The sequence below is a fragment of the Cebidichthys violaceus genome, unplaced genomic scaffold (genome assembly GCF_023349555.1).
Source record: "Cebidichthys violaceus isolate CVI_PGR_0920_01 unplaced genomic scaffold, fCebVio1.0.p SCAF_16, whole genome shotgun sequence".
Taxonomy (NCBI): Eukaryota; Metazoa; Chordata; class Actinopteri; order Perciformes; family Stichaeidae; genus Cebidichthys; species Cebidichthys violaceus.
In genome coordinates, this window is record NW_027176329.1 from 2934416 (window position 1) to 2958578 (window position 24163).

Below are 24163 nucleotides of genomic sequence, written 5' to 3' on the forward strand. Positions count from 1 at the left end.
GGGCTGAATATACTCCGAGGTCGTAAAAGAACTTCAAATACAAAGTGATTGCTGTGTAGGAGTGGGCCTGTGGCTGTGGAGGAAGGGAGGAAAATGAAACTTTTACGGACAGTAATTCCAACAGTTGCAATCCTTTTGATGACAACAAGTCTGAGTGCAGCTAAAGTAGTGCATCCCACACAAGTTCACAGTTGAGTACTTTAAACACTGCCTGGGCAACTTTAAGAGCTTTTGGCATTTCAAACCTTTTATCCAAATCTTCTGGTGTGATTCAGCGTGGAGCCCAGCATGCCAGGCGGCGCTGCAAGGGTGTAAATAAAGCCTTAAACAAGCGCCCCATGGTACGGTAACAGGCTTAAATTAAAGGCCATCCGTATATTAAGGCGACACTGTCACTTTACTACTGAAATCAATTCAGCGAGGGCCTGCAGCTACAGCGGGAGGGAGGTGGCCTTGGTCAGAGCGGGGTTTATCTAAGCCGAGCAGGCCGAGAGAAACACAGCGTCTATAATGAACTCAAGCCTGTCTAATAAAGCCTTTTATTGCCCGGCCGCACAACAGAAACAACGCCTGCAACGGCACCAACGCTCAGCTCCCGCATTCGCCTGCAACACTGTAAACCAGCAGCTCCTCTGTAATTACTACTGCTGTACAAACATCTCAACAATACGAGCACATCATAGGGACAAAAAGCAAGAAGACATTTTGTTGTTCATCAGGACTTCACAGAGTCCCGGACAAGAGAATAACAGAAATCAAAGAGCACTTGTGTCTTAGAGTTTGTTTTCTTAAGCAGGATATATAGTAGTATAATATCAACTTTGTTGTACATTTGTGTTTGGTTTGGTCACACAGACAAAATACAAATTACACAAAAATCCCGAATATGTGTCAACACTACGTGGAATTGTGTCTGGGATCTGCCAGATTTGAATAACACGGTTTTATTACTTTGATGCACCGACCAAACCTGGGATTTGTCCGATGATTCAAACAGCCTTGGCGTTGTGATCATTGACGACTGTTTCCCATGGTGGAGGAAACAATCAGGGCTTCCTGTAACCAGATTCAGAACGGCAACGCCATCTTCATATAGCTGGCTAGCTACGGAGCTCCATCCATGAAAAACAGTTTGAGAAAAAATAGCGATGAGCTCGGAGGTGTGACTCCCGGAAGCTAATATGAAAATGGTGAAATGCCAGTTTGATCATCTGCTTAATTGCAAATTGCCGCCAAGACAAAGACATTTGAAACAGCTTTTAGCATGCTTTCTTGTGGCTGGATTCTGGTGATCATTTGATCCAGATTCAAAGATCAAAAGAGTTTCTAAATGGCCACAAGGTGGCACTATCTGTACCAACACCCAATAATTCTAGCCTGACGTTATTTCCAACATTCTGATTATTATTTTGCATTTTGCTTATGATTTTCAATACCATACCGATACAATACCTACATTTTAGTACCCATACCAAAGCAATTCTATTTCCAGTACCCCTGGTTGTGGCATACTCTAGTGCCACCAGCCTGTCAAAGCTTTTACTTAATCAGTGAAGCATCTACTGCAAATTTGCCAAAATGGAGTCATTTAGCAGCTGGCTAGTTAGCCACCATGCTTTCATGTTAAACTAATCATAGAGCAAATGAGCCAACAAGTCGTTGTCGCTCATCTAGCTATAGCAATGTGCGTACCTCCTCTTGGACAATAGTGCGTGGATGAAGAATTAAGTTGTACATTTTACTCAATAAGGTGGCTGGCTAGTTAGCTAGCTAGCTTCCTAATTCCCGCCGCGCTACACTGGTTCCAGAAAATGAGCCGAACAGTGGGTGGGTTGCCAGTGGCAGCACTTGGTCTGAACGGTTTGTCTGTCACTCCCTGCCGCTAGGAGACCACGGAGCTGTCGACTGCTCTTCTACCGGCAAATTGGTCTCATTGCGGCAGGGAATGAGGTGGAGCCACCGCATGGTGCGCTGGCTAGCTAATTATTGTTTTTTTTGTTTTTTTTAAACCAATGAAATGACAATGGTGTTCACAACTGAAATGAACCACTCCAGAGGTAGAACAGCTGTAGAATTTGTCCTGTGCTCACACTAATCAAACAAATCGCACCAAGGCACAAACAAGGCCGGTGTGAACATGTTTTAATAGTCTGGATGATGTGGATGGATGCCACTTGGTATGACTGAGACCTTGATGTTTATAACTCTACCAATACAAATAGAGAAGCATGCTGTCCATGTTATACTTATATACCTACTAGCAAACCTCTTGAATCTTTAGTGCAATACAGAAACAGGTTGGCTTTCAAACAAGACATTTAACCAAAACTGTGCTCTGCATCACATACTGTAAGATATGTTGTGCCTCTTCCTGCATACCTCTTCCTTCAGATGTCATACGTCTTCCTCTCAGATAAGAGCAGTGGCTGCGGGGAGCTCAAATCACATCCTGTACAATTCTTTGTAGCAGACTGCCAGGCAGAGGGGTTGACCATACGCTATCTCTGCCGGCAGCTATATCTCAGTCGCAACGATCAGGTAATACTGTGCACTTAATGCTGGCATTTAAAAAAAACATTCTCCCCCCATAGGCAAAAACGGTGCATGACTTGGCATTTAAAAGCAGATAATAAAACTTTCCTTAAATACAGCTCTCATCTCAGAGTGCTTTTTAGATGCCCTTAGTGGAGTCAATTATCTCCCTACACTTGCTATTACTGAGACACGCTGAGCACCTTGTGCCTTAAAAAGGTCTGTACACCATGCTCTCTCAAAAATGTCACATTCTTCACTGCCTCTCAAAATGTAGACCCTGCAACATTAGAAATGGCGTACACGTGTTGGCTTCTTTCATCCATTTGTTGCTTAAATATGCCTCTTCAATGTGCCGAAAGAACTCAAAGCGAATATTTAAGATCCTTCAGAATCGGAAACCATTGACCCCTTACATACATTTCCAATGTAGAATATACACACATTGGAATAACCAAGGCTTTGAACAGGCTTACAGTTATTGAACATGAGTGATCTTTGCTTGCTCAAGAAATGGAGAGAAGAAAAAAAACGTTCACACTAATTTGTCACGTCAACACAGCAAACGTTATTCTCCTGTCACAAGTGAAATGTCGACCTGCTCTGGGGCAGAGAGAGCTGAAGGCAAGAGGTTCTCTCATTTGATGTTAACAAGTAGGAGGGAGGGGGAGGAGGACGGGAGCAACTTCATAGGGACAAGATACTCCAGAGGGAATGAGAAACGAAAGTCTAAGAGGTGGCAGAACGAGGAAGATGACACAGAGAGTGCCAGAGAGAGGCGGAGCGAGAGAGCGCCACAGAGACCAGCTTAATACTCACTATTTGTCTTTACTGCTAAAAGTCAGCAGCATAAAAGTATAATATGTGGGTAAAATGAACAATAAAAGAGGGAAATACAGTCTAGAATAGGTTTCGTTTGACATGGGGACTTAAATTCTGCAGATTCAGAATACTCTCGTATATTGAGGGCTTGTAACAGGCATAGGGATCGTTCTGGAAGGCATCTGATGGGCAATGCTATCTGGTCCAGATCAGAAAGCCCTGATATCATTTTGGAAGGCAATGACAAAAGTTTTTTGTTGATTTCGTATAGATCTAGTTTTTAGCAAGCAGGCCTTCAAGTATTGTCACATTGACCTTAAGTTTAGGGATGCACAAATCAAACTTTTTCGATCTTTGTTCAGGGTATCTGCCTATGCCGATTTATCAGTAGGGATGCCCTTTCCTCCAAATAAAATATCTATGCACGGAACTCAAAGGGATCATTTTGATATGGTGACATGACGCTAGGGAATGCTGTGGGACTAAAGTCACTGTCAGTCATCCCTAGTTCAGTTCCAGCAATGATCACCGGAAGCTTTTGAAGATGCAAACAACACAGTAATTAAATTAATATTGAACACAATTACCGCTGATGCTGTAATTTGCAGTTTGGCAGCGTATAATTGCATGAAGCAGGATGAAGAATAATGAATTCTTCCATTTCTGAACACAAGTTCTGATGGCTTTGCAAATTCACATCAAAGGTCAACAAGCAGCTGGAGCAGGTTAAAGCTGTCACCAAAACAGGAAATAGATTCTTGAAATGGTCAATTGTATGGGCTTCTACTGAAGTGAGCTATTTGCAGTGGAACCAGAACGTAAGGATCGACATTGGTTGGTTGATCTGTTGATCCAATACTTTGATCCATCACTTGGTCCATTATAAGGTATCTCCAAAACTAACAGCCTGAACATGCCATGACATTTGCTGTGGCTATTCATGATCCCAAGAGGAAGTACCCTTTCTATTTTGAGGGTTTACTTTGGTATCGAACTCAGAATTTTGTAAACAAGATTGAAAACTTTCGGTCAAATTTCCATGAAAATGGTTGTTCCCATTCAACAAATGATGAATCCTATTGTTTCAGGTGACTCACTTTCGACTCAATTTCCCCTTACAAAATGAAAAAAAATCTGTTGAAATTTAAATTGACGTGACATCACGTTCACGCTCCTCAGAGGTTAAACCATTTTATAAACGAACAAACAATAACATTTTACGGTGGTGTTTATTCGACAGTCTCTGGTCTGAGTCTTTAATTCCACTGTATCCTTTGTGAATACGACACTATTGACACTGTGTGTAGAATTGGTTTGTAATTATTGCATCTTTAATTTTATTCCGGTACAGTTTGTGGGAGAAAAATGAGATAATCCTAGTTCAAATTGGTACTGTTTGTATTTTGCTTTTTGGGTTGGATCAGTGTGGGAGCTATGACATCAGAGTGTTCATTTTAGTTGTCATGTCTTATCACAGCAGCAATGTCAATGATTTACCACTGGCTTTGCTTGTGTTGAGGACACAATAACTTGATCTGTTGGAAAAAAGAAATGTTGTTGTAAGAAACAATATTGACTGGAACCAGAATCAGATGATAATAAAAAAGTATATACAGTTGTGGTCAAAAGTTTACATACACTTGTAAAGAACATAATGTCATGGCTCTCTTGAGTTTCCCCGTTATTTCTACAACTCAGATTTTTCTCTGATAGAGTGATTGGAACAGATACTTCTTTGTCACAAAAAACATTCATGAAGTTTGGTTCTTTCATGACTTTATTATGGGTTAACAGAAAAAGTGATCAAATCTGCTGGGTCAAAAATATACATACAGCAACATGAATTAGCAATTTTGGTGACTTAGAAAGTTGTGTCAATGAAATGAGCTTCATAGCATGGCCTCTTAACTTCTTGTGAGTGATTATGAGTGACTACAGCTGGTGACTTCTCTGAGGCCATTTAAATAGGGCTCATTGGATACAAACGCCCACAAACGCTACAATGGGAAAGTCAAAGGAGCTCAGCATGGATCTGAAAAAGCGAATCATTGACTTGAACAAGTCAGGAAAGTCACTTGGAGCCATTTCAAAGCAGCTGCAGGTCCCAAGAGCAACAGTGCAAACAATTGTTTGTAAGTATAAAGTGCATGGCACTGTTTTGTCACTGCCACAATCAGGAAGAAAACGCAAGCTATCACCTGCTGCTGAGAGAAAATTGGTCAGGAGGGTGAAGAGTCAACCGAGAACCACCAAAAAGCAGATCTGCCAAGAATTAGAAGCTGCTGGAACACAGGTATCAGTGTCCACAGTCAAGCGTGTTTTGCATCTCCATGGACTGAGAGGCTGCCGTGCAAGAAGGAAGCCCTTGCTCCAAAAGCGGCACCTTAAGGCTCGACTGAAGTTTGCTGCTGATCACGTGGACAAAGATAAGACCTTCTGGAGGAAAGTTCTGTGGTCAGACGAAACAAAAATCGAGCTGTTTGGCCACAATGCCCAGCAATATGTTTGGAGGAGAAAAGGTGAGGCCTTTAACCCCAAGAACACCATGCCTACCGTCAAGCACGGTGGTGGTAGTATTATGCTGTGGGGCTGTTTTGCTGCCAATGGAACTGGTGCTTTACAGAGAGTAAATGGGATAATGAAGAAGGAGGATTACCTTCAAATTCTTCAAGATAACCTAAAATCATCAGCCCGAAGGTTGGGTCTTGGGCGCAGTTGGGTGTTCCAACAGGACAATGACCCCAAACACACATCAAAAGTGGTAATGGAATGGCTAAATCAGGCTAGAATTAGGGTTTTAGAATGGCCTTCCCAAAGTCCTGACTTAAAATCCCATTGAGAACATGTGGACAATGCTGAAGAAACAAGTCCATGTCAGAAAGCCATCAAATTTAACTGAACTGCACCAATTCTGTCAAGAGGAGTGGTCAAAGATTCAACGAGAAGCTTGCCAGAAGCTTGTGGATGGCTACCAAAAGCGCCTAATTGAAGTGAAAATGGCCAAGGGACATGTAACCAAATATTAGCACTGCTGTATGTATATTTTTGACCCAGCAGATTTTGTCACTTTTTCTGTTAACCCATAATAAAGTCATGAAAGAACCAAACTTCATGAATGTTTTTTGTGACAAAGAAGTATCTGTTCCAATCACTCTATCAGAGAAAAATCAGAGTTGTAGAAATAACGGGGAAACTCAAGAGAGCCATGACATTATGTTCTTTACAAGTGTATGTAAACTTTTGACCACAACTGTATATGGATTCCATGTTTATGACATGAAATCTAACAGAAACTAACGAACTAAGGATATAAATTCGTCAACATGCCTGACAATGCAGGGCAAAGGAAATGTGTTGAGGTCCATTAGAAGTTAGAGTGGAATCCCAATGGACTGGAAGTAACCCTGAATCCCTTTTTGGATATAAGAGGACATATGTTCACATCTGATTCTGGATTATGCTGCCTGGGCTGATCCTCTTATTCAGCTTCTCTTCATGTGTTCTTCATTCATATGACAACTATGACTCAGTTATGCCAAAGAGCACAGATCAGACCATCAGGTGTGTATGGTTTGTGTGTATACGTACAACACAAAATGTAAAAAAAACAAACAAACATATATGGCACTAAGGAAATACTAGTAGTGCATTTCAAAACAAATTAGGTTTTAATAGATTTTTCCATGGGGACACTTAACATTTAAAGAGAGCTTTTACCATCTGGTTTTCTGGACAATGTTCCATTCCTGTGATGTAGCATCTCCACTATAGCTTTTATAATTCATTTCTCGTGCGCCAGCATCAATCAGCCCCCATATTCCACATAGATGGGACTAACAGGACAGATTACAAGTTTCTAGATGGACAGAAATGGGTACACATTTATAAATTAGGTTGAGAGGCAGCAAAGTGCTCTCTTTATTGCAAATTGTTGAATCTAAACAAGCAAAGAACTAAATAAAAAAATAAAAATATGAAAGAAATTCATGAAAGTTGTATTCTGCTGTTGAAGATCTATTTTTGAGATGGAGAGCCACTGTACTGTATTTATTTATTTATTTATTTTAAAGTGAAAATAGCTTTGCATTAACAGCCAAATGTAGCCTTCAATTTTAGCTTTGGGCCTCAAAAAAATATTTCAAATAATTAGTGGGGAAGCAGGAGTCAGACGGAATGTATTCTTACAATGACCAATTTAGACAGTATTTTGCTACGTTGGCTGCACCCTATTGCCGCTGTAGGGGAACTGAAGAGAAGCAAGGCACTCCGGAGCACACATGAAAGACATATACTATTTTGAGGCAAAACTGCTCAAAGACATAAATCAGTCCTCAAGTCGTTGTATGCAACCGAGAAAGTCGAGGAAGGTCTCTTTTTGAGTTATGTTACAATCCTTTCGCAGTACAAAGCCATTAACACAAAAATTGCTTCACATAGTACCTTTAACAAGTGCTGCACTGTTTAAAAATAAATTCTGTTCCCACAATTTGGTTTGTTTGAATTGAAAGTGTGCCTCCTTTAAATTGTAAATGTGCTCAATCAGTACCGTCTGACTTACCCACTGTATAGTTTTAGTGACCATTAGAACCCAGAGTGCTGATAGTTTGTATTCCCCTCAGAAAACGGAAGCTAGTCGGCCTTGTTTGCTAAAATTAGCACTGGTTCCCACTGGCATTTGATTTTGGTGTGCTCAACACCTCAGCTCGGTGCTGTGTTAGTCCTGCAGTACAAAAAGGACATAATCTAAGAAGCGTTAGCGGTCTCTCTTTTGTGAGTCCAGTTTCAGTGATGGAAAAAAAAAAATCATTGCAATAATCAGGTCATCATTCAGACTGTATGAGCAACGGAGATGGACAAAACCTTTAAGAGTCAGAGATATTGCCAATTTGTGACTGCTACAATATCTCGGTGAAAAGAACAACAGACATACCAGACAAGGGCAAAATGTCTGCGAAACCTCCACGGGTACATTGAAATAAAATCCAATGTTCATTCTAATTCAGTTCAGATAATAAAAAGGGAGCTAGACATGCTTGGTCTGTATTCGCAGCTATAGTTAAGCCAAGTTAACTAGTTTAACAACAATAAATTCCCCCATCCCCTCAGTTGCTTTCTGAGACACGCACACATGCAGTGCACACTCACCTTGGAGGAGGATGTGTCGCACTCCTGGCAGATCCAGCCGTATCCCGTCTGCTTGGGGGATTTCTTCAGCGGGGGGTCCAGACACCCGAAGTGATAGCAGAGCCGGCACTCGTCACACCTGGACAGGGAGGGCACGTGTTACGCCTCGCATAAATAAAGGCCCCCCGTCCTCCTACAATGATGAGGCCAGCTCAGGGAGCTATGATGGATGATGACAAGGCAGCTAGTTGTCAGTCATGAGACTTTGTTAATGCGTTCCAACGTCCCTCTAATCACTCCGGTCCCTTGACCTTACACAGCCATTGACTGTCCAATGGTTCTTATCAACAGCCAGATAAATACAGGCCTTGTTAGTGTCAGATATATGACGGTCAGGTCTCCTCAAGCTGAACTGAGTCTGTGTCCTCAGGTGAAGTAACAGCGGTCCAGACCACACACAGGACACACTGAAAAACGTGAGAGAAAATATGCCCGCAGAAGATGGGTTTGGTTTATAAAATCCCTCATTCACTGAATGTTAGAAGAACAGACAGATAAGTCCAAAAGGACGCTATTCATTTTTTTAAATGGGTGAAACTATTTGATGTTACTCACATAATATGAGTATGAGTGTGGAACTGTTTAACCAATCACACGCTGGAGCAACCCCGCAAGCAGCCAAATCGTACAAGTTGATCAGCAGAGTGAACAAATCAATCGAAGTTCTGTGTGTTCACCGCAGAACCAATCAGCAGCCGGATACTCCCTCCTCTTCTGTCGCACACCGTCTGTAGTAAAATCATTTCTATCAAAGATATATCATCTAAAAAGCATATTAAAGGTTAGTTTTACATTTTTGGCAACATGCTTATATGCTCTCCTTGGCTAGCCTAGCTTAAAGACTGGAAATAGCTGGCCTGGCTATGTCCGAAGATCAAAAGTACACCTACCAACATCTCTAAAGCTCTTGTGCATCCTAGCATGGTTTTACAATATCTTATCCATCTGCTCATAATTCAATGAGCATAGGTTCCTGTTTTGGCCTCTGCACGGCAAGGACGGTACCAAACTGACTCTGGGTAGATGAACACATCACGTCATTGCACCCAATTTTGACCCGATGATGGCGCTAGATGAAAAGTGAGTGATTACAGTTCATCCAGAGAGGAATGTGAACGACTGAACCAAAGTTTATGGCAATCCATCGATCCATGTATGGTCATGGCAGGTTTCTTTGCACTGCATGTCCACTCTGAGACCACATTTGGAGTGGATTTATATATTTAGAGGGGGTGCGGTGATTTTAACCTCTAACCTGTGCTGTATTTTAAAGGGAATCTCTGAGTTTTTATCTGATAGAAGAGCTGCTTGTTCCTCTACTTCTTGACTTTTTTTTATCAGCTCTTTGTGAAAAGTCAAACATGTTTTTGTTAATGTGATAACCTGATAGGCCTGTTTGGGGACCAATACACCCTATTACAACCAACGTCATCAAAAACATGTGGTATGCAACGGATGCAGCGTTTTGTTCTAGCCATCCAGACCAGTTAGCAAGCTTTAAATATCAAATTGCTAACAGCATCAAACTGTATTGTTGTTGCATGTTGGGTTGTCAGAATCAATATTCTTCCAGCAGATTACTGAATTACAGGATCACGAGCATTACAGTAGTTTAACGAGTGTCCGTGCTAACTGGTGACTTTCAGCCAAACGCGTCAGTGGTTGCCCGTAGTAACTGACATAGATGGTGGCCGTAGATAATTGACATAGATGAATAGATGTATTCAAAATTGATTGAAGGCTTTTATGAAGACACCGACACGTTCTGTTCATGTTTCCAACAGCTGCTGTCACTATGAGCAACTGCGATGCATTCTGCTAGGAGTCCCCATTTAAACCGAATCTACGGGTGCAAGCTATAGTCGTGTTGACTACTGAACTGATGAAAGCAAATCACCCAAACAAACAAGCGGTGGAGGGAGGCTTCAGCAGACCACGTTGGATGCAGAGTGTGGGAGAAGTATAGATACACAAAAGCAAGACAAGCTAACAAACGCCACAGAGAAGAGGATAGATACAAACTGCAGGACGACTAGTATTGTGGAAGATGTCGGTCTGGGAAACGTTCTCAGGATCAACGAATGACGGCACGTATGAGCCTCTCAAGACGACCATCACAAGAAGAATACACGAGTTCTATGAAAAGGAGAGGACTACAGAAGAGACGGTGTTACAACGTCCACCAGCTGTTGCTCTCACTGGAGACTACTGGACATCGCTGGGTAACCGTCATCATCTCGGAGTTACAGTGCATTATATTGATGAACAGTGGGAGCTGCATTCACATGCTCTGACTGTCATGAAAACAGAAGACAGACATTTTCGTAGAAAATCATGCAATTAATCACGAGTAAAAATTGTAATCGTTGCCCAGCACTACTATGGCTCATGTATGCTAATGTATTCTACCACTCACTAATAGCACACAGATCTGGAATGTCAATTTGTTTAGGTTGCATTTGTGATCTTCTGTATTTAGTCCCCTTGCATAGCTTGAGAGCTATTGCATTCATTGTGTTTTACAAACTTTAAAAGGATCTATACCACGATGGAAGAAAAAAAAAAAGCCACTGGGAGAGCTAGACCTCGTAAAAGTTCATCAAATGTGCCGTTGTTCTGTAATGTCAGCTACAGGTAATGCTACTTACTTTTGGTTTTGTTATCATTTGGAAGAGTGCTTTACATTTACAGAGAACCACAGTTCACTAGCCCCCCCTCCCCCCCTCTACTCTTTATCCTGTCCAAATGGGGCTTGAGATTGACATTTCATTCATACATGTCCCGCGGTGTTGTTGGTACATTGCTCATTTGTAGTTTCAAGGGTTAGAAATTGATCTTAAACTCTACCCTGAAGATAACTAAGGTCTTAAAAAGTCTCTCTGAACCCTGCAGAGACACTTGTCGTTATTGTCCTTGTGTGTTTCTCTCCCTGTCTTTAAACCCCTCACGCTGTCCTTCTTTACCCAGTAATGGAGACGAATAGAGGGTTCAGGTTGACCTCCCTGGCTGTTAAGCTGTTATCAGATTTTCATTGGAGAATGTGAATCTCCTTCATTGATTAGGACATAATTGGCTCTAATTGTGGAGTGTGAGTGTGTATGTGTGTTTACCAGGCAGGGGGGAACTCGTTGAAGGGCAGTCAGCCTCATAAATGATTAAAAGAAAAGTCTGCTCTCTTTGTGCTGCAGTCACAGGTCAATCTCTCCTTGCGCGGATGCATCCATGCTTTTAATGTCAACGCAGCATTGACTTCCCTTAGCTGTTTCTTGCTGTTTGGGTGTTTTACTAGCTCTGCTGACCGTCAATGAGATTCGTGGAAACAGAGTTAATAAAAAGAAAGACGGTAAAGTACTTGTTCTGCAGAAGGGTTCACCATAAATGATATGAAGGTGTCCTGGTGGCTGAGCAGCCTAAAGGCCTTTTCAGTCCAAACGTGAGTAAATTGTGTGAATAAATCAATTTTAAAACGCAAACTCATCTATATGAACCTATCCACGCCAAATTGGAAACATTTGTATTTTGCAGGGCAGTTGTTTCAATTTCGATGAATTAAGGATGACAATAAGAACAAACCAAGCAATAAAACTGACTTTTGCTCATGCTATCATATTTTCTCGCATGGCCATTTTATGGACTGATTATAACGGTAAAAGGTAAATGGACTTGTACTTGTAGAGCGCTTTTCTAGTCTTCCAACCACTCAAAAAAGCTTCAAACCCATTCACACACTGATGGCAGGGGCTACCATGCATGGTGCCACCTGCCCATCAGAACTATCGAACCATTCATACACCTCAGGCACAGCCTACAGAAGCAATTTGGGGGTTAAGTGTCTTGCCCAAGGACACATTGACATGGACTAGCAGAGCTGGGATTGAACCGTCGATCTTAATTGACCGAAGGACGACCCGCTCTACCACTGAGCCACAGTCCCCCCCCGTTCGAGATCACTCCGGAATTTCGAGTTAAAGAGATCAAACAAAAATCCATCTACTCAGGCTTCGAGTACTGACTTTGTGTCCAGACCGATCAGCTTCCAGTGAGGAGCAAACGGCAGCTACGGAGTGGCTTAGGTGTGCATGAGACAACACGGAGAGGCGCCTGATGGTTCAAAGCAACAATGGCGGATCCTGAAGAGGTTAGTGTAGATGCTGCAAAAGCATCAGTTATGTCAGAACTGGAGAGTATTTCTACATTGAAAGAAGAGCAAATTACGGCACTAAAGGTTTTTCACAATGGGAAAGAGGTTTTCTCTCTTCTCACGACTGGCTTTGGCAAGAGTTTGATCGACAGATGGTTCATCTAATTCCCTGCCAAGTATTTTGTGCCCGCCCTTATCTAAACAGTTTCCAATGGCGGCTTCATAGATGGTTGTGCGTGACAAACCATCTTGCGCGTTATTTCATTTTACAGCGTACCCCAACCTTTAGCTAGAGGCGGTCGGGGCAGTATGGAGACCGACAGGAAGACCTTTTTTTTGTTTACAGATAATATTCTCCATAAACAGCGCTAGTATTCAACATCTGTCAAGCAAGGCAGTACAGCACAAAGCTCTTTGTAGTAAAGATGCAAATATTACGATTTTAGGTATAATGCATTACAAAATCCAGCAACGGTTTTCAAATGGGAAAATGTACTGTGTGAAGCATTCGTGATGTTTCTGCGCAGTTTAACAAACTTAATATTTTGCACATGGATGTAGAATAGCGGTTAAACATTTGACTTAAACCATATTTGAAACATTCCAATACATTATTTCAAAGGAAATCTGCCAGCCAATGAGAAACGAGTATAAATATAATGTTTCAGGTGATTTAAGGATCCACATACGTGTATGTTTTCTTCTCATCAGGCATCACGCATCACGCATCACACACACACACACACACACACACACACACACACACACACACACACACACACACACACACACACACACACACACACACACACACACACACACCACTGATGTTCAGGAAGCTGCTGATCTGCTCTCCTCGCCTCAGTCAATAAAAAGAACAGGAATTATTGAATCAGCGGGCGCTCAGCGCTCCTCCACACCGATTCTGTTTCATTCTGTTGGGATGTTCTGTCTTTTCATGCTGTGGTTTCAGGATGAGTATCATGAAATCATATTATACACTCTGTCCAAGAGGCTGTCTTGTGCGTGATTTATGGCAGCCGGTGTTTGGATATCAATTACTAGCCCTCACCAACGAAGCCAGCTTTGTGTTGGACGTGTGCGCTGGAAGGAATTAGGCGGTTCGATGCCGTCGGATCCGATGGCTCTACAGGCATGTTCAATATGGTGAATGGAAAGTGTGCCTCGGGCTTTGACTGAGGCCGATGTTCCACAGGAAGAGCTGAGAACACGTCCAGTCTGAACATGGAGGAGTCAGCAGGTCACTCTGAGGGTCACTCTGTATTCACTCCACGTTACATTTGTATCTATGACAATAGTATATGTGAGGAAACCAACAGCAGATTTCTGACATTCAAATTCTCTAATGAAATTCTTTAAATTAATTTAATAATGTAATAACAAGTGGTTTTATAAGACCTTCAGTCAAAAGAGGTATTCTGTGGATGCAGTTTTAGTTATTTTCTGAAGATACTAAAACTTTCCCATTACTAAAACTCCTCAGGTTGATAGCAGACCACCTCAAGGTATCAATCAGAGAGAACCAAGACATTCTGATGTGGCATTTAAAAATTAAAGCTCTTCAAAATCGCATTGAAACCTTGAGGTGGTCTGCTATCAACCTGAGGTGAAATGATGTTGTAACTATGCACCATTTCCTCTACAATCAAATCTGAAATTAGACAAATTGTCTCATGAATGTGATTTGAAGTTAGATCATGCATGCGATTTTGAAGAGCGTTAAAATATAATTGATGTGTACTTTCTTTATTTGATTTAACAGTTAGACGTTACTACTAGTAGACTTCTTGAATATATATATGTATATGTATATACGTATATATACGTATATATATATATATATATATATACGTATATATATATATATATATATATATATATATATATATATATATATATATATACGTATATATATATATATATATACGTATATATGTATATATATACGTATATGTATACGTGTATATATATATATATATATACGGCACTAAATAGCGCAAGTTAGATATTATTGTAATGTTCCGGACCTTTACACGAGGAGATTTTCTCAATCTGGACCTTTTGGAATTTTAATTGAATACCCCTGTATTAGACCAACGTGATCCCTGATGTCAGCGATTAACTGGGTTGGCTTATCACTAAGAATGATGGCAAAAAGCACAAAAATAAAACCCAAGTGGTAATAAACTAGAATTTTCCTTTTAGTAACCAACAGAACAAGTTGGACCTTCATTTAAACTGGGACAAGCCAAGCTCTAATAAACATAAGGTTATGGAAGGAAGCCCTCTGGCACTGGGTTAAAACAAAAAAAGCTATGAATAGGTCTAATAATATCTACCTGGAGTGTTTACATATCAAGTCCGGTGGATTTACTAAAATCAGAGTTGAAATTTAATTGGCGTAGATAATTGGCATCTTATGAGTTGTAGGGGCATAAGCTAACAGCTGCTGCACATTAGCACAAATGTGCAGAGGCAGGTGGATCTCTCTCACACGCTCACACTGAAACATACACACACACACACACACACACACACACACACACACACACACACACACACACACACACACACACACACACACACACACACACACACACACACTAACACACACACACACACACACACGAAAAAGAATGTTGGATGGGCTGAGCAGGCATATCTGCCTAGGAAACGATGGGAATTTTAAGTGCCCTCCGGCCACCTAGTGAATAGAAGACAAATGACCAAAATGTGTGCGCTCCACTAATGAGCACACTCCTATTGTTGCACACAAACCGCCCAATTGATTTCACATGAATCTCCAACCAAGGCGAAAAAAGGAAGCCGCAAACTCTTCAGTTTCGCTGCTGGAGACTCTTGAAGACCTTCCAAACTCGCAGGAGGGCTCTTTTTATTTGGCGAGACTGTGGCGACTGCACGCATGCTTCCCTAATTACTTTACCTTAACGAACCCTTGTTTAATGTTTGTTGTGTATCATGGGGAAGATCTTTGAATTAAAGCACTGCTCACTGATGCAGAGGCAGGTTTTTTGGGGGGGATAATGTGGTTTTTAATCTTCATTTATCCGTGAAAGGTGGGATAAAATTAGCCAAATTGAGCTTCCCATTCGGAGAGTTCCACACATTCACACCGAGAGCTGACAAACACAACCTCGAGTCCACTGCTGTAAGTGCCTGCTAACACGCAGTCTCTGACAGAAATGCATGCTAATGTGGTCATAATAGTTGCTCCCGGACTCGATGGCAATGCACAAGGAGCTTTCATGTTATGTTTTCATGTACTTTGAGCTGTTGACCAAGAGCAAAATATCTCGACAGTGCCGACCTTGAGCGAAGGGAAAGGTACAGCCCCGAACAAATGAAGCTACGATAGCATTAGCTGTGTCACACTAGCTAATGCTACAAGACAGGAGTTGATGGTGTGGTGGACAAAGCAGTGAAGAGCAGTATAAGGAACATTGGGAATTTTTGTCGTTCGCCATCAACCATTGTTCTATTTTCATCTGTATGTTCTAAACACAAGTAGACACATGACATGTCTAGCTTAGCATAGCTAAAAGACCACAAGCAGAGAGAAACCATGGACTGTGTATAAGAAGTGGACGTAGTCAAAGTGACGTCACCCATTAGTTTACAGTCATTTAGCAGACGCTTTCATCCAAAGCGACTTACAATTCAGTATCTATCTACACACCGTAGACGCAGCTACGGGAGCACTTTGGTGCAGCAAGTGTCTTGCTCAAGGACACATTGACATGAGACTAGTGGAGCAGGAGCCGGGGATCGAACCTCCGACCCTCCGATTGGGATCCCACTTAGCCATTATGTAGACTGCCATTATGAAGCCTCGAGTTCGGCGATTTCACCGTCGCCATCTAGGATTACTGGTGTCGCCGTGTTGGTTTTTGCAACCAATGAACAGAAGTTACCATATTTGGAATGTTGAGGAGTGACGTAGAGACACCATATACAGCTCTGGTATACAGCAACCTGTCAATCACAGAAAGCCCGCCCTAAAGCAGAATAGGCTTTAGGGCTTTTAGGCTTTCTCAATGGTCCATAATTTACTAAATGAACATCATGCTGTATTGAAGAAGACTTGAATCTAGAGATTGAGACCATAAACTCATGTTCACAATGTTTACTGAGGGAATAAATCAAGAGAGAAGTAGAGTCATTTTAGACTAGACTTCTATACAACCAGAGGAGTCGCCCTCTGATGGTCAGTAGAGAGAATGCAGGTTTTAAGACTGCAGAACCGGAGGTTGCCGCCTGGGAGAAACGGCCAGCAAAATTCCAATCATCCCATCACTCAACGTAGGTATTCAAGTCAGCTGTTCTGTCTGGCAACTTTGATCTGCCAGCTTGGTGTAGTGTAAATTTTGTCTCACCTGACAGGCGCTCGTATACAAAAAACATTGCCTGACAACAATATCTTTATTGGCAATACACATTTTTTGTCAGATTTATGTTTGTTCAGGAAAGAGGTTAGAGCCACACTGTAAATGAAGTGCCTATGGTCTGACACTGAAGGTTACGCCTCTGAAACCTCTGATTTTAAAGAAATCTATTCAGACTGAACCAGAAATCTCACACACTGTTGGTTACTTGTACTCAATTACAATTCCAATGAATGCAAATAACTGACAGTGTATGAGATTGTCAGTGTTGAGCAATCATTTTGTTGGGGATTTTGCCTATAGAACCTTTTTCAAAAGGTCCTAATTTCATTAATTGTCTGAAAATAGGTTGAGTTATTTTACGGGGAAAGAAAAGGTTTGACTGGCTGGTGGCGGTAGAGTAAAAACCAGAGCATTACCAAAGTCATTTGTCTTCCTCCTGTGGTGACTGAATGTGTGTGCACATTTTCATGGCAAGCCATACCATGGATGTTGAGATATTTTCAGTCTGGTGTGGTGGACAGGCTAACATTAGCATTCCTTCACAACACATCATTACCTTTTAAGTTGATACCGCAAACTTATTAGCAAACATTGGATTATTTGCACATCCAACATTAGCATTCATTTTGCCAGGAAGATCATGTGATCAGCCGCATGTGTGAGTGAATGTGCACCTCTGTGTCTGTCTACGGCTATTCTCGCAATCTGCTGCAGCAAACTGCATAATATTTTGGGCGGCCAGTCATTGCCGTATGCGCAAGGACCTCTTGTAATGGCAATGACTCACACTTTCTCAAAACACCTTTTATTGCCTGTGTTATACTGCCATTGACTTCTCACTCACTGCTCTCAATCGCCCCCCGGCTGATAGGGGCCGCTAGTGATAACACAGCTGAGTGCATCGCCGACCCCCAGTCGATACTCTTCACCGAAAGACACAGCGGGGGTAAAACATTTTGCTCACTTTTACAGAAAAACCAGCACACCACTGTTAAGTGCATTGCTAGAGCTCTGCACTCTACTGAGTGCACCTGTCTGGTTTGCAGTGTTCCTGACCACCTGTAAGTCAAGTATTCACGTTCTTGCTCTGTTTTTGGTCTCAACCAGCTATAACCTGGCTCTTTAGCTGCCTAATTCGCCACTATGTCCACCAACTAGTCTCAACTGTGTCCGTCTGTTGTAGTGAACAGTTTGTTTTTAAAGCTTTGAGAGCAGTGAAAGTGACCCAGAACAGTAAAGTTGTGGGCTGGACAGCTAAACAATGAGCTGAAACTCACTCTAAAGCACTGAAAAGTGCAGTGAAGCTGCATATTCAGGTGATCCTTCTCTGAAAGGTCATCACTATGTTTTCCCATTGGTCTGCATTGTCAATACACTGCTATAAAAGTAGTCATTATAGCTGCTTTATGGCTTAAAGAAAAGTTCATTTTGAAGCCCATCAGTTTCTGGCTTTATGGTGCGTTCCATTTGAATTTTGGAATTTCCCAGTTCCCAGTCGGAAACTTCACTGGAACACAGCCTGACGTCAGTTTTCCAACTTGGAAAGTCTAATGAACCTCACCAACCCTGACCTCAAAATCCAAGATAGCTGCTCCATACATAAACAGAAGCTTTGGTAATACCTTAGTAATTGGCACGTCTGACTTCTATGTGTCTCACTAAATCTGTTAATAATGGCTACCCTGGCAGGAAATGGTAATGTTAACTTTATCTGACAAGGTCAATTAGGGTTTGACTTCTTTCCTAGCTTCAATTTACGACTTCCGAGGTAAATGGAACAGAGCATTAGTAACTAACGGGACCACCGAAATGTCAATCATCAAAACATCCATTTAGAAACAACAGGTGATTACACAGACCATCGCTGCTTTCTGTGCTGTTGGCCGGTGTTAGGCTGATGAACTACCTTGAGGAAACAGATACCTTTGGCTGCTGCTTGATCCATAAAAGCCAAATTTGAGCAGCATTGGGCTCTTGGAGGCTGGTGAGTTTGGACTCTCACTGGCTGATCTGCGTAATTTAGCAAGTGTTGTTCTCAGTCTGTTCACTGTCCGAGTCACCTGCCACCACCATCCTATCTGCTCCCAACACTGCCCTTACACACCCAGCCACAGCAAGGTCCTTGATGTTATCAAAGCCATTTGGCCCTGCTTTAATCATTGGGAAAATTGAGCAGCCCCCCCCCCCCCCTTCCCCCTCCCACTTTGGAGGCAGACAAAATCCAATCACTCATAAGAGAGGTTATTGATTGATGTAATCTTATTGGAGGTGAAGTGGTGGAGGGGACATGATTGATTGCTTTTGTCTGCTACACATGTTGCTCTCAGTTGGCGATTCGTGTCTACTTTCATCTGGTATTTAATCTCTGTGTGAAGTTCTGAGATCCCCCCCCCCCTCGGGGGACATGTCCTCACCAAGAGGGGCTCAGGGCCCACAAATCTGAGCTGGCTTCATTTGATCTCACCCACCTCTTCAAAATCCCTGTCACATTGCTGTCATAAAGAGGAAGCGCCATCGCTCGAGGATCCGCAAAGAGCCCCCCCCCCCCCACCCACACCCCACCCCAATACATTCACAGGCGCTGCAGAAATATTCTGACGTATCACCAAAACTAAATGAAATCGCACTGATGAGGACATTGATGCCACAATATTAAACTGAGTCATGGAATAGAAAATGATGTGCCTAAATGGGACTTTTTTTGGACTTGGGAATGTAGTGAGATAATTCAAGCAAAGTGAACCATGTTGAAGCAGTAGTTAGAAGGATTTCTGCATAAATACTTGGGGTTTTGTGTTGTAGTAGCCAACAGGACGTCTCTTAGCACAAGCATACTGTGCCATCTCAAAGCAATTAAACCTTTGCAAAGGCAACACTAACCTTAACCCTGACCCGCCCATGTCACTGTGGGCATGTGTGACGATTACAAGACAATGGTAGCGATACACAAGTACGAGTTGAAAAGAGTCAAAAGTACGCAAACCCTTTGCTGTGGTGTCTGTTATACAGCAGCATCTGCATAAAGTAAGCTAACATTAGCAAACAAGCTACTGGCCATACCAGACCAAGTACAAAGGTCAGCATGCTTCAGCCAAAGTGCTTTTGATTTGTAAGATCACAGATTTTAAAAGTGACAGAGTCTTGCTTTAAGTGTTTGGGTTTCAGTTGAATGTGAGCGACGAGTAATGTTTTTACAAGTTTCGATCATTTTCTCTGTCCTGATTAGCTTCTCTGTGTCTGAACCCCTTGAGGAGCAGAGATGTAGAAAGGCTCCCATGTTCTCCTGTCCTTCAAAACCAAAGCAGGCTGCTAAAAACAATGGGAGAAATCAAAAACACAAACTGAGCGCTGAGCTAAATACCCTTAATGATGAGAAACAGAACCTGCAGGGTTATTGATGGTTGTTGCTTCCCCCCTGCTTTGTACCCACAGTCATGGGTCCGTGTATTGACGGTGGCTTTGTGGCCTAAAAAAACTCCTTTTCTCTCCAGCAGCCCTGGCGTTTGAGCCCAAGTGGCTGAAACAAGGCAATGAATTTATCATGAGTGGGCAATGCAATTACCTTGAGAGTGGCCACGTGACAGAAATCAATATGACACAAAGCACTCAGCCATTGACTCTCATCCATGACAAAGTGTGCCGCCGGTGTCTCTCCATAGAAAGGAGTGGATTATTGGACTTTGTGAGCCTCCTACCTTTTTTGATTTACTGTTGGGCCACTACAGCATTAGAAAAGAGCCATTGTTTTACAAGAGGGGCGAAGAAATGAATGGACTGCTGAAGTTGCACCTATGGTGAAAGCCAAGTCAGAGCGGCTGGCTTTATTAGCTCATCTGGACACAACTCATTCACAGCTGGGAAGGGAAGGCAAGGGGAACGATCTCCACAACTCCGCCCGCTTTGTATGCGACTGAAGGCATGTTGCTTTCTAATTCCAGCAGGGGGCACCGGTGAGCTGGGTACAACCCTGGAGAAGAGTCGAATCCAGCGGCAGGTCTGTGCCCTCACCTCTACGGGACAAACCTGAGCCCTGTAACGTCTGACCCCGGTGAGAGACTTGGTCTTCTTGTATTGGTACCTCGCTACGGAAATTCCACTAGAGATACAAACAGCTTGTGGCCCACTGCAACTCCATTAAAACAAGTCTATGACGAGGTTATCAATTAAGATATAAGGCACCCACAGGGCTTTGTGGCTCATGTTCAGTATGTAATGATTAAACAAAGGGGGTAGGAGGCAACCCAGTGCAGTTAAAAGAGCATAAGACAGAACGGAGGAGGAGAGGGGAGAGCGTGTACCTCAGGAAGCATTGGAGCGGACCCACACTGTGGCGGAATCAGTGGGATAAAGAGACGGGGGAAGAAGCTGGGGAGTAATAGATTTTAGCTGCTTGGCCACACTTCCCACACAGCCCCAGTCCCAGCTCTGGTGTTTTCTGTTTTAATAGGGGGGGAAAAGGGTGAAGTCAGCAAAAACAAAATGCCACCATTAAATCATCTCCCCGGATCCGATGTCAGAGCAGTAATGGGAAACGCACTCATCATCGGAAAGGTTACTGCCTTCCAGAACCCCCCCCCCCCCCCTCCCCTTCCTGCTCCTCCTGGCCCCGGTCTCATCCCAAACAGAAGCCAGCTGTAGCCGAGCCGGTCTCTGGTTTGCCGGTTGCTGCTGGGTCCCCAAAGACCCCAGGGTGGGGGGTGGGGGGGGGGGGGATGAGGGATCGGGGCGGGTGCAGTTCACCACGGTGAGTTGGTTTCGTCTCACAGAGATGCCACAAACCAAAATGTCTCTCTTTCTGTCTTCTGCCACTATTGTCTAAAGAACAAGGGCTCAGCTGAAAACAAAATCATATTGTTTTCCTTTTGGGAGAATAATGATATTCTATAATACATTTTGTATTTACTATATTGACTTCATCTGCTTTACTTTGTATGTCACTATTTTTACTCATCGGTTCTCCTGGATGATACTATTCATTCTATGTTACATTAGACATATGCTTGTTTAACATTGATGTTCCTGGTTCCTTGTTCACAGAGGCTGGACCTCTGTCCCCCATCAGACGGCTCTGCTGTGATCAGCTGACCTGGGAGTAGATTGACTCTCAATCATGCGGATCAGCTGAGCGATGAATGGGTGTGTCTATATTTCATAGTCTGTTCTGTTTTCTGATGCTGATTTGATAATGCCTCATGAAGATCTCTGCTAGTTTGTTGAGTTGGATTCTTTAAATCCACGTGAAGTTGTTTGCATGTGCACACCTGACATGTTGGGTTACACTTTGTTCACTGGGCTGCCCATCCAGTATCGGCTCTGTCGGCCGTCAAAAACTGACCAACAGCAACATTTCTCACTATTGGCAATTTGACAAAGAGAAAAGATCCACTGACGGCTGCAGTACATGTCCAGTAAGTGGACCCTGTGCTAAGAATGTTTTGTCATTTCAGGTCAGTAATGAGCCTTAACTCAACTACTGCCATGGAATATGATGTGGATGATTCATAACGTTTCCAGTGACCTGCTTTACCTTTCAGCTATTAAATATTTCTACCAATTCATTGTTGTTCTGGTCTTTAACTCTCAAATACAAACGTCAGTATTGGCCTCACAACTCCATTGGTGAGGCTCTGATCAACAAAGTGTCAGGCTTAAATGAACTTTACTGATCGCAGTCTTGCTCTCCAGAGGATGAACCATTTACATTTCGGACACTGAATGACACTTTTGTCTAGCACCAATCTCAGTCCAAGAAGTCAACTTTAGACACAGACATCTCATTAATGACATGAAACCTACTGAAACCTACTACATTCATGATCCTCAGGTGATGAACCCTTTAGCTTTTACTTTAATCATTTCATCAAAAATCATCAGTGTTCATCAATTCTGATGTGATCTACATGAAATAGTATTCATGATTAAATCTTTTAGGGCTGTATCGAATGTCTTTTTTTTTTTTTTTTTTACATTCAAAGCTTCTAGAGAGGTTTTCGAATAAAGCTTTCAAGGTCTGTCGTCATATTTTATGTCATCACCCTCAAAAATATTATAAAACATCCTCAAACTAAATCCTCAATTTGAATAAAATGATTTATCTGATTAAATGAGTTCATCTTACTAAATCAACTTTGAATGCTTTCAAAATGGCAATTTCTTTGACGTCTTTCTGCAGCCGTTATGAAAGTGATGACGTAGTGAGCAAATGCAGATACACAGGATTGTGTTTTTGGTAACGACTTGAACACTTAAAAGTGTTGTCTCCCAAATGGTTTCTTGTTATTGTGGTTTCATGAATGTAATTTATGGTGCTGTTACACCGCCCCGGTAACACTGGTGGGTGCCTCCTTCTGTGTGCAGTGAAAATGACGTGTTTGAGTCCAAACGCCAACAAATATGAATTAGAGCAGAATATTCAGTTAAATAAAAACATGCTGCGGATTTTGCAAATGATTACATTGATCTTTTTTTGTTCAATACACATTGACTTTTGGACTTCACGACGCTCTGGAGTTATTGGAAATGTTTGATCATGAGCCGGGGACGATCCTACGCAGCCACCAAAAGGTACAGCGTGAAGCATTTAGGGATCTATCAGCAGGGTCCTCTTTACGGATTCAACCGTGTTTCTACAGCAGACCTGAACGTAAAGAACAAACACTGGCTCTAAAGATCTAAAGAGAGGCCTTTCGCACTGTTACGTTACTCGAACGAGGCTTCCGGCACTAATAAAGCGGTGTTGCTACGGTAAGGATGGCCCGTTAGCGAGGTGAACAGCGTTACCGTAGTCTCGACAAGGGGAGGAGTGAGCGGAGGGATTCACTCGGTTGCAATCTGCAACCAGACCGCTGGACGGCCCCAATTCCTACACAATGTGCCTTTATTAAGGTTAACTTTAATTATGACACAACATCAATATGGAAATATCCTACAGATCTGTTGTGTTAATCTTTCCATATAGCCAAAGGCACAGCAACAATATATAAATGATCTCCCATAATTAGGACAGGTCTTAGGGCGGCTCTTCACCAAATACGATTGGGGGGAAAAAAAAATCTAT

The 24163-nt window shown here is 42.3% G+C and overlaps 1 protein-coding gene across 2 annotated transcripts in view; it reads right to left on the minus strand.

The window, feature by feature from the left end:
• Positions 1-24163, minus strand: part of phf14 (PHD finger protein 14) — an 84219-nt gene that overhangs the window by 13928 nt on the left and 46128 nt on the right. For both annotated transcript variants that reach the window (XM_068710755.1, XM_068710754.1), the window contains exon 17: positions 8500-8617. In XM_068710755.1, the coding sequence (XP_068566856.1) occupies positions 8500-8617 (118 nt within the window). The remainder of the gene's footprint in view (positions 1-8499; positions 8618-24163) is intronic.